General features: G+C 40.9%; 1 protein-coding gene across 1 annotated transcript; it reads right to left on the reverse strand.

Annotated features, from left to right (window-relative positions):
• Positions 1-195: 195 nt before the first annotated feature.
• On the reverse strand, positions 196-8,372 carry tmem121b (transmembrane protein 121B). Its single transcript, XM_069156410.1, has one exon. It carries the CDS (start codon positions 8,329-8,331, stop codon positions 7,015-7,017), a length of 1,317 nt encoding a protein of 438 aa, XP_069012511.1. The 5' UTR covers positions 8,332-8,372; the 3' UTR covers positions 196-7,014.
• Positions 8,373-12,085: the final 3,713 nt, after the last annotated feature.

A 12,085-nucleotide genomic window follows, 5' to 3' on the forward strand; every position in this document is an offset into this window, starting at 1 on the left:
TCGTGACATAACATGACACAGAATACACACGGAATGGGAGAAGCAGATGGATGGTGAGGGACCAACAGCTCCTTTTCAATCCAGGACCTACTGGGGAATTTAATGGCGAGTGTTAGAAAAATTACTCAGAGGCTATATTCAATATATACGTGTTTTGGTTTTTCAGGGTCAATGACTTCCATAATGAATTAATACTTTGAAAGTACTTTCCTTTGATTTATTTCAGGTTTCAACCACATAATACTCTGTTTTACATCTACAGTACATAGATTGGATTATAGCAGTACAGATACACCACATAACTTTACAGTACAGGTAAAGTCCTATCTGTATACAACAACAATGTCCCCGTAAACAAGTTCAAAGAAAAGGACAGTTTGTATATTATAAGACAGGAGAGTGTTCTAATGCACACAGTTTTTCATTGCACAAAGGCTGAAGAAGAAAACAAGCATGATTGGCTCCTGTTAATATCCATGTTAATGAAAGCCTTTGGTAGTTTCTGTGGAGTTATGCACTGTGCTTGTTCATGCAGGCTCTCTGTACTTCAGTTTACAGTTGAATGCTTGTGTATAAACTTTGTGACAAGCTTGATGTGCAAATCCAAATAAAGATTGTTAGAGAGCCAACGCGGCAGCATTGTATACATATGTAAAGATTACTGGCACAAGGAAATAATACAAAATAGTATAAAATATACAATTTTAAATACTTTGGCAATATATGATAAGCAACAAACTAACAGAAGCATTCTGCTCTCAGTGCAATATGAAAAGCAAAGTCAAGAGAAGCACTAAAATCAGCAAGTTATATTCTGTAATCCTCCACATAAAGGTCAAACTTCAAGGTCAACTTCACAACCACCTCATGTCCGCAGAGTGACTGAACATCAATTCAATCCCCAAAAAATTGATTCAATATAAGACCAAGATTTCATCTGAAGATAGATAGCAGAAACCTCTGCTGTGACATAAGCATGACACTTCATTCACAGTTGGAAACCGGAGACTGACTGCAAGTGTTGGCCTGCTCTCTGCAGGATGGAGACCTAGGATGGGTCAGGTGGCCATAATATGAGACACAACTTAACATAAGTGATGACCTGCATTGTACTAGCTGACAGCTGCAGGTCAGAGGTTTTAGGGAAAGGTGGTCTCAGTTCAGCTGTGCATGATGCAACAAAGGCAGCAAGACTTAACGCTTGTTAGTACTGGTCAAATAGACAGTCACCTCTCCTTACTTATCCTCAAAGCAGGTCAGCAGAGTTCCCGTCACTGTATGAAAAATGTGTTGTCTCTTTGGAACGCAAGTGGTTTGAAACATGTTCTTATTTTTCCTGCATAGATTTTCTTTAAAAGGTTTCTTCAAGATGTTTGAAGAAAACTTTCCACACTGGGGTGTAAATACAAGTTTCAGGGCTGAAAGCTCTTAAAATCCAATCTCAATTCAGAACAGAGAGAACCATCAGAGCAGAACTGGCCTGATTCTTCAATGACAGTGCGGCTGGGCCAGCCAAATAATGTGACTTGTTTTTTGCAAAGTTGACCCTTTTTACATCATGGTGGCGATTCAACATCTTCTGAGCAAAGTGCATGTTTTGGGATTGACTTCTTCCAGGCAGTCACTAATATCAGCTCATTTCAATAGAGCATTAAAGAGACCTGAAACGTGCTTCAGATAGGTCAACTTTTACGTTGAACATAATATATTTTTGTCGCAGTTACATACCGTGCTTACATACATTTTTCACCAAAGTGGTATTGAAATAACGTGAAACCACTGGCTGCCTGGAAAGTGGACAACACAATAAAATAAAGTATTTGTGATCTTTAAAAAAGAGGCGCTAAACATTTCTGATATGGTCTTCTACGGTGGTTCTTCCTCCTTCTGTCCAGACCCTCAACAGTCCTCCCACCCTGCATGCAAGGCACAAGTCACCCTGACCTCTGACCTGCATACATTGATTGTTCACAGAGAAGCAAACAAAGCTGGGGAATTGCAGACATAACCTCATTGTGATTAAATTCTCTTCGCTGACTTCTGTAATGCCACTCATTAAATCTTCAAAATAATAGGCACTAAAAGATCCTACCTGTCTGACTCATATTGCACAATGCCATCACAATACATCATCTTCAGTCACATATACTTATCTAATACAGTAAACTTTGATCAGCCATTTTTGCCAGTTACAACGTTAGTATAAGCATTTGGAAGAGCTCAACACAAAGGACAGTGATCGTGCCACGACATTTTCCCTCTTCAAACAAAGTATGGTCTAGTAAATGTAGGCTTTTGCTGTAAGCCATACACTGCCACAGTGAGAGGGAGTCTGAAATCACCTGTGTTGATCCCGGTATTACCTGGATGACTTTAACTCATCAGCATGTAAACTCTGAAAAACATGGATTTTCAACACAAACTGTTGGATAACGCGTTTGTGTCAGTTTCCTTTGTTTAAGTTGGTCTATGGATCATTTCAATGGAACAGTTTGTTGTTTGATGGTCTTGTCTTATATATGCAGAGATGTAGGTAGCATAAAAACAGACAGCGGAAGCGGAAACAGCTAGCGCAGCTCAGAGCCTAAACTTGGGAGCTTTGTCATGAGGACATAACTGGACTGAGTACTTTGCCATTAGTCCTCCAACTCGGTGCCCTCTAAATGAGTTGATATGGGCACACCTACTGTCAGTACGATATTGTTTGTCAGTGCATTCAACAACACAAATGTCATCATATTTTCTAATCTGTCACCGCTGTGGTAAAGGACTATTAAGTGCGTTGGACAACTTAAAGCTTTGTTGAGCCATAATGTGCAACTTGCAGTCACCCAGGAGGTGGCATATCAGAACAACATGAACAAAGTAAGTGTTTCATCGAACAGCTGATCCTGTCATTTTGTGGCAAAGATGATGTCATGTCTGTTGGTAAAGCTGCATTTCCACAAGCATCAGAACCAACAATATCTCAGTTCCAGTTTCTACTTTGAAGTCCAATGAAATCCTTGGTGGCACCAAACAGGAGGGATGCTATATAATATGGAAGCCCATTTACTCCCACAATAATCTAACAGAGGATTAGGAATGTTAAAAAAATATGCGTATAACTATGACCTCTTAAACCTGCCTTCTTGTTATTATTGATATTTTTTGTTTGTTTGGCCTTGTTTGTACATGCTAAAAACACAACACTGACGTTTGAAAACCTTGAATGAAATCATTGTTGTGAATATGGTTACAGATACTGACACAGAGTAACATCATCATCCATCTGGGGCCATGTTTACTGCAGCTCAAAAGCTCAGTAGAAGGGAGTTTGAAAGTGATCTCCAACAATTTACATGACTATGTGTGAAGAGTCTCCCTTCAGCACCCCGTTTTCTCTGTTTTCTGTAATCTTGAAGGCATAGCACAAAAAAAAAAGGATTTCAGAAATGACCCTCACAACCTTTGTCTACCGTACACAGATAAGTAAGCACAGCAGCAAAACCTCCTTTCACTGTTTCACCTGCTTCACCTTTTCTCACAAATAGCCTGGTGTCCCACCATGCTTTGAGAGGCACTTACATACATTGGAAAAAGCTTTGCATTGCATCACATTCAGTGGGTCTTCAACCTTATCAGAGCTGTTTTTGACTGAAAACAGCTGCCTGCTGAAACCAGGTCGACGAGGATGACAATGCTCACTGGAAAACCAAAACACTCAGCAGAAACAAGCTAAAACGGCTGTGAAGAGCTAAAATGAACATCAGAGAAGGGTTCTTTGTGGGTTCCTCAATATGAGCAACATAGTCATTTGATTAATTGCAGCTCCTTCAGTGGCAGACTGCTGCACCCTCAGTGCAGGAAGGAGCGCTACCGCAGGTCGTTTGTTCCGATGGCTGTCAGACTTTCCAACACCACCCTATAATAACGTTGCACTGTTCATTTCTTTTTCATTCCATAGCACCTGATGCTTTTTTCCAATCATCCCAAACTGTATTTATTTATGTATATTTTATTATATTTGTTTTTTGTGTCTGTGTGTGTATTTAATCATTGCTCTTATTTTTTTTCTAAAATAATTACTTTTTATCTATCTTATTTCTTATGTCTTATACGTATTTGTAAAGTTTTTCATATTGTGTGCACCTTTTGTTTTTCTGTGCTGCTGTGACGACAGGATTTCCCCACTATGGGATTAATAAAGTCTAAATCTAATCTAATCTAAATCTAATTGTTAATATAAAGATGTGCAGTCTTAGTTGTAATACTGGGGTCAAATCTGTGACATCCTATCTCATAATGGACTTTGCTTCGTAAAAAATATCATGACATACTGAAAACATTGTTTATCATTGTGATTATTTTTTCTATTTTTAAATGGCTTTTCTTGAGAGAAATGGGATTCCATATATTTAAGAGAAAATAAAACAAATATTAGTTTGCCCAGAATTTTTGTTACAGGTGTGTTGAAAATGACAAACCTTTTTTTAGAGTGTGCTGAGCTTCTCAGGGTAGAACCTACTGTAAGTCTGAGAATCAACTAGTGGGTGGAAGGCTGTTTTTTTTTTTTGTTGTTGTTATTTTTTTGAGGAATTGAATTAGGCCTGTTTGTGAACCAGAGAACGGCAAGCCTTGAAATGACAGGTGTCGGAGTGAGCAGTTGCCCGTGATCTTTTAGGACTCACAATTCAAAAAGTGGGAGAAATAGTAAAACAGTAGAGCAGCCAGTGATACCAACAGAAACTGCTGTTGGCAACGGGTCCATTTGAAAAGGACTTTAGAAAACTTGTCATGGCACTATTGGGTCTGTACGCATGGCATTAATTTACATCATAAATGTCTACTCGTACCAGACACAGCTTTTAGAACCAGCACAGACCAGCACACAACACTGTCATCAATAGAAAACACTAATGTACATGGGTGGAGCAAAGCCTTGTTGTTTGGAGTGAAATCAAAGGATTTTTCGTTGCACTTTGCATCTTAAAACACAGTCCAGCTGCTGTCCTTCTGTATTCCATTCAAGTACAGCGGTGACACTCACAAACTGAACAGACAAAACCCAACGTGGTCCAAGACTTTGCAGTTTGTTCTCCATTTGATGTACGCTATTGCAGGTATTGTGTCTGACTGTAGCACCTGTAGATTTGTCTGAAGACGGATCATTGTAAGGCTGGTACAGACGACACCAGATGTGGCCAAAAACAGGAAAATCCATTCACTTGTCATGGAGAATGTTATCCACCCCAAAAGTCAGAATTCCAAGTAAAAACTTTAAAAAAAAAAAAAAAAAAAACTGTCAGCTCCAAACTATCAGATGTGCAGATGTCTGATGTCATTCCAACACAGCTACAACACACACTGAGCCATACTGCTTTGAAAATTATTTTAGAGAAGTAATAATGAATAACAATAAGGCTTTCGCACCTCCGGTGCTCAGGCCCAAATCAGTAGATTCTGTTCTGCATTACATGATGTTAAGTCAGAATGTCATAACTTTAATAACATAACATTAATGTCATAACTGCAGTGTGTTTTTTGATTAACCAAAGCTGGTTACACCTGTATTACCAAGTAGGCAAATGTCTGAGGGCTAAAGGCCTCCAGGCCCCCTCCCCAAAAAACTCCTGTATATGTGGTAATTCCTATGTGGTACTTTATTTCATCATCATTAAGCTATTTAGCTATTTAGCTATTCGCACCACCAAGATAAAGGCCTGAATGTGGTTCTTGCATTTTTAAACAGACTTTAACAAAGAGTGAGACAAAAGTATTTCTAAAGTGATGGAGTTTATGCTGAGCCTCAACCTGAGGCGGCGCTATGGAACAATAATTTAACTGTAGTTTATAGACTGTTACTCTGTTGACAGTGAGTGAGGAAAAACAGGCTACACATTCTCATTTACTGTTATTAGATAATGACTGTTCCTGTCTATCAGGAAAAATTGTTTGTTTCAGATCACACACTGCTGTTCTGCACTTACAGGAAATAACATCAGCATATGAACACATCATCTGCCAATATATCTGCAGCTTTAATCATTTTGCCTAGAAATTAACGTGTTTTTGTGCCCCCTGTTTAAAACACGAAATAAATTCTGTCCAGCAGCAGTAACGAAAGAGAAGCACTTTTTTGTAGTGTTCAGGAACAGCTGCTGCTTCCTCAGATGCCTTAATTTCAAATTTATTTACGTATTTCTACTGACAGTGTGAACGCACTTATGCACTCAAAATAGTGAGCGTTAGTACACTAGTACGCCATTTGGAACACAGCAACGATGTGTCCAAAAGTCACCGATGTTTTGTTTTTTTATAGGAATTTATAAAAACTGTCTTCGGTCTGTTTGTCCAGAGTTATCAGGACACTGTTTATGAAAAGACATGCTCCTTAAAAAAAAAAACATCCATGTTAGATTTTAGACTACAAACTATTTCTATTCACCTGTATAGCACAATGCTTTGGCCCCAGGGCCCTACAGGAGCCCTCTTTTAAGGAGTTCCTGTGACAAAAGTTTTAATATGTTTTAGTTGGAATTATACTTAAATGCTTTTATAACCAAACTAAGCTATACCGGAGGCTCAAGAGGGGCCGATAGCTCACTACCTGTCCCTGGGGTATTGGCAGACGGAGGCTACTCCTTGACGGAGGTTACTCCGTCTGCCAATATATTGAGGTGAACACAGAAATCTCATAGTTAGATGATTTCTGATGTTTGCGTGAGATGACAACTTAAGTTTAATCTTTTTGGAAAATACATTTTCCCTTTAATGTGAATGTAGGATTTGACTGTTTTCTACATTTTTTTTTTTTAACTATTTTCATTTTTACTCTCTTAACCTTGTTGCCTAAATACCTGATGTGTCCGCTTGTTGTGTTGGTTTGCTTTCCATGTGATCACCGAAGCCACTATCCGGAGGCGGAGGTTGGGCTTGTTTTGGGGATTTCCCAGTTTTCTGCTGTATCTGGAGGGCAGCGCAACTCCTCCACTTTCCGCCCATCACCACAGTCACTGGCTTTCATTCCGGGCTCTAGGACTGGGTGACGGCAAGCGTGTTGACATATCCGTGCGGACACATGTCGTTCTCGGACACGCAGTGGGAGAATTGGGCCGGGTTGCCGCCAGCCAACCTCCGCACCCCCCGGACCGCCACGCACTGCTCCATCAGCTCCAGTAACTTACACGCCAGGACGAAGATGTTTTTGAACATGAACACCGACACCGGCATCTTATAGACGTAGACCTGGAAACACCGGACCACCAACAGCGGTGCGTTGACCACCAGGCCCGTGGAGAAGCGCGCGCACAGCCACCGGCAGCGCAGCTCCGACGCCGTCAGCTCATAGAGCCAGATCACCGGCACCGCCAGGGCCACGAAATACACGGAAATGACGGTGTACTTCAGGTAGAGGGTGGGGATCTCGTTCCTCAGCAGCATCTCCACCAGCGTGAAGCTGTCCAGCAGGTCCAGGCAGGTGCTCATGAAGCAGCTCTGGGAGTGGTGCCGCGTTGACCCGTTTAGATCCTCGATGATGGAGTTGATGAGGCAAAAGAGCAGCGGTGCTGACAGCAGCATGATAATTTTGAAGCCGGTCACTCCGCACGGGACCTTGAGCGCGATCAGGTCGAGGATGGAGGTCTCCAGGATGAGCACCATCTTCGGAGTGCAGGCGATGACATAGATGAGCCAGGCCAGGTAGGCGTAGGTGAACTCCCCGAGGTTACAGCCGAAAATTGAGCTTTTCTGGTGGAAGCCGCAGGCCCGTTCCCTCTTGCTCCGCGCGTTCTTCATGAAGAAAATTCCCCAGCCCGAAATCACCACCAGGTCCGTGGCTATCCATGAGCACCAGTACAAGTCGGTGAAAATGATGAGGTAGAAGTCCAGAATGCCGCCCTGGAAGATGAGGAGGAGGAAGCAAAGCGCCTTGTACAGCAGGCTCCTCTTGGACTTGTTGGCAAGCAGGGGAGCAGTCTGCATGAACTCCCCCGATGTCATGATGCAGGCTGCGGCTGCGGATGAGGAGACCAGGAGCTGGATACTGCTGCTCTCCTCCGGGATGATGCTGCCGCTGGTGGTCTGGGTGTCCCGCCTCCTGCTCAGCTGCCCGGCTTCAGAGGAAGAGGAGACGGGGGAGTCTGGGCGATAGGTGGCTTCGGATCGGAGAAAATCGTTTTTCGGAATGTCTTTCCCAGTTTCAGAGATCATTGTATTTGTGCTGTCGCCTCCCTTTCTCCTCTTTTCTTCCTTCCTGATGCTTTTAAAGGTGGAGAGAAAGAGCCATGAGTAAAGAGAGGCATGGACTCTCATGGAACGGACTACAGCTGCTTCATCTACTTGTCGATTCATTTGAATATAGGTTGTTTATGCGTTTTTCAATCATTATAAATGTCAAAAGTAAAAGGTACACATGTAACAAACAGGCTTCTATACACAAATAGTTTGATAAGAACAAAAATATTGATAATAAAGAAAATGCAACGTGACACCAACTGTATTTGCAAATTTTAAAATAAATGTTAAAGTCATATGTTTCCACTGGTTGTCAGTTTTAAAATGCTGTCCTTTTTATTTGTCTATTTTTTAATTGCTATGACATATTTTTGTTGGCTAAATTTTTTGTCAGCCCTGTTTCCAAAAAAGTTGATACACTGCAAAATGTAAATAAAAACAATACAATGAATTGTAAATCATGTAAACCCATATTTATTTGATAATGGACCCAATACAACATATCAAATGTTGAAACTGAGAAATTGTATTGTTTTATGAAAAATGTATGCTCATTTTGAATTTGATGGCAGCAAAACAAAACATCAAAATTTTCAATTATTTTTGAAAATCATGGACACCATGTTATATGGGCTAGAGAGCAGAGGGACCACTAAGCTCGTTATCAGCGCACAGTTCAAAAGTTAGCATTATATGGTGATGCATTAGTGCACATGACATGGGTAGCTTGCACACCTGGGAGGGCACCATTAATGCTGAATGATATATTCAGGTTTTGGAGCAACATATGCTGCCATCCAGACAACATCTTTTTCAGGGAAGGTCTTGTTTATTTCAACAAAACAATGTCAAACCACATTCTGCACGTATTCCAACAGCATGGCTCTGTTCTAAAAGAGTCTGGATGCTAAACTGGCCTGCCTGTAGTCCAGACCTGTCACCCATTGAAAACATATAGCACATCATGAAACAAAAAACATATCATAGGAGACTGAACTGTTGGGCAGTTGAAATCCTATATCAGATAAGAATGGGACAACAGTTTACTTTCAAAACTCCAGCAACTGGTCTCCTCAGTTCCCAAATGTTTACAGAGTGTTGTTAAAAGAAGAGGTGATGCGAAACAGTGGTAAACATGACCTGGCTCAACTTTTTTGAATGGTGTTTCTGGAGTCAAATTAAAAATGAGACAACATATTTTCTTATCTATAAAAATTCCAGTTTCAACATTTGATATCTTGCCTTTGTTATACTTCCAATCAAATATGGGTTTACACGATTTTCAAATCATTGAGTTCTATTTTTATAGCCTCCCAACTTTATTGGAAACAGGGTTGTATATGTCTTGGTGTTGGTTTTGGGTGACAACAGGAGCTAGATGAACCTGCTTTGTCCCAAATGTTTAACTGAATCTTATTCCCCTGTTCTCCGGATGCGCAATAAATTAAATTCAAATTCAGGAATCTGCAAGATGTAAGAATAAAATTGAAATAAGGGACCCTCTTCCAGGCTGGACCTTTAAATCAGGAAACAAAGAACCTGCATTAAGGTCCTGGTTATATCAGCTGACACTGTGCTATATGGTTTCTGTGTAGTTTGCATGTATTTGTGCTCCAGTATCCTAATTGGTGATTTTAAATCAGTCGTGAATAGGAGTGAATGTGAGATGAAAATGGTTGTCTGTTTTTCTGTTAGGCCCTAATGACTGGTGACCTGTTCAAGATGTACCCCTGCTTTTGCCCAAAATTTGCTGAGATAGGCTCAAACCCCCTGTTACCCTGTTCAGCATAAAGCAGGTATAGGTAATGGATGGATAGTTTTCTGTTGACTCCTGCTATAGTTCTTAAGGCTTATTGTGAATTCTGATCGAGCAAGCTAAAGGACACCCACACCCCCAGGGCCTCAGCTCAGATTCAACTTCAAGTTTTGCCATTGCAATTTTAAGCATGTGTTATTCAGAGGGAGTAGTCAGAACTGATGGTCTGTCCAAGTTCAATTCTATTGACATGTAAGTATGTCGTCTAGCTCTTTACTGCCAACCACAACCCCACACTACAGTTGTATACTGCAGTTCAACAGAGGGATAAAACCTTCCATTCTAAATGGAAAAATGTTCTACTTTCAGGCATTAATTGCATTTTTTAATTCTGCAAAAGCCTTCTTTTCTCTGGTTTGAAGGTAATGATTGCATACTTCGTGCCTTTTTATGGCCACATCTTTAGGTATTTTAGCTGTGAAGCTGACATTAGCACCTTAAACATGAAGTTGTACTACAGGCAGAACTGACCCTTCACCTTCTTCAATATTAAGCTCGATAGAGCAGGAAAATAACATCAAATCTGATATCTTGAGTTCGTCACAGCTGAGTTTCACATGCTCACCAGTGACCTGACAGGAACGTACATATTTAAAATGATCTGGGGGGATCTGCAGTATGCAATATGTATGCAAACAAAATAATTAATGTGTCTGTAAACCAGCTTTTATTGATGTTTTCGCAGCTTGGAGGCAGCAGACAAAGTTTAAAACTGAACTTTGAGATACACTGTAAAAACAGCAAGTCACATTCTTCAGCACAAATAACAATTAGAAATGTTAGGCCTTAGAAACACATTATTTACTAATTCACAACATTAGTGGTAACCACTGAAATTGTGGCCACAAATTAAACTGGTCTCTTGTTTCCATGACAGTGAATGAGTCCTGATAACTGTGAATCTTGATTAGTTCATTAAAATGCAAGGTCGGTTGATTCTTGTTCTTTTGTCAGGAAGTGCAATAAAACCAATTTTCACTCCATGTTTGCACAGCATAATCTCATTTGTAATTACATAAGAGTGTTAATTTCAAATTCCATTCAAATATTGTTATTATTTTCTTGTTTGCATATACTTCCCAACAGGTCTCAGAGGAATCAGCTGCTTCTCTCTCAGAGTGGACACCCACTCTGTGTATGTCCAGGCACCACCAGCACCCTGCAGGCACAGTTACAGGGGTCACATTAGGGAACAGTGTGCTTGGGCTTTTCATGATAGATTTATGGCAAGAACCATCTCTACACAATTAATTAAAAGCTGTGAAAAGAAAACAAGCCAATTTGTAAACCAGGAAGTGGATACAGCATATGGATTTGAGTTACTTTGACTGAAAGTAAATAATCAGAACTCAGAGCCTAAAGCTACAAAATTAAGTTACATTTCCTCATTAGTACGTTTTTTTTTCAGCTTTTCATTTTCCCATTATATTATGTAGCCTACAGCTTCCAGTTTCATACTGGTTAAACGACCCACTCTGCACCCCTACCCTCTGGGACTGTGCCGTTTGCTGCTCAGCAGGTAGTGTTGTCGGTTTTTCACTGAAAACCTGCCATCTGCTGCTGAAAACAATACTGACTAAAGGAGAGTGTGCAGATTGATAAAACCAAAACAAGGATGCAAGAAATGCTAAAAAGCTGAGTAAAAAAGTAGACTGCTGTGTCCGGTGATACTTTTCTGAGTTCATTATGAGTGATGGCGGCATGTGGTGCAGTGGTTAGCATTGTCGCCTCACAGTAAAAAGGTTCTGGGTTCAAATTCGGGCCTGGGCCTTTCTGTGCGGAGTTTGCATGTTCTCCCTCTGCCTGCGTGGGTTCTCTCCGGTACTCCGGCTTCCTCCCACCATCCAAAAACATGCGTCTCAGGTTAATTGGTGGTTCTACAAAATTGCCCTTAGGTGTGAATGATCTCTGTCTATGTGTTGGCCCTATGATGGACTGGCGACCTGTCCAGGGTGTACCCTGCCTTCGCCCAATGTGAGCTGGGATAGGCTCCAGCCCCCCCCCCCCCCCCCCGTGACCCTGTTCAGGATAAAGCGGGTATAGATAATGGATGGA

This window comes from Embiotoca jacksoni, unplaced genomic scaffold (assembly GCF_022577435.1).
Source record: "Embiotoca jacksoni isolate LCO1_2020_lvr unplaced genomic scaffold, fEmbJac1.0.p SCAF_21, whole genome shotgun sequence".
NCBI lineage: Eukaryota > Metazoa > Chordata > Actinopteri > Embiotocidae > Embiotoca > Embiotoca jacksoni.

What these genes read in the sequence shown, in the direction of transcription:
- tmem121b (XM_069156410.1), bottom strand. Translation starts at nt 8,331, where the DNA reads ATGAATCGACAAGTAGATGAAGCAGCTGTAGTCCGTTCCATGAGAGTC.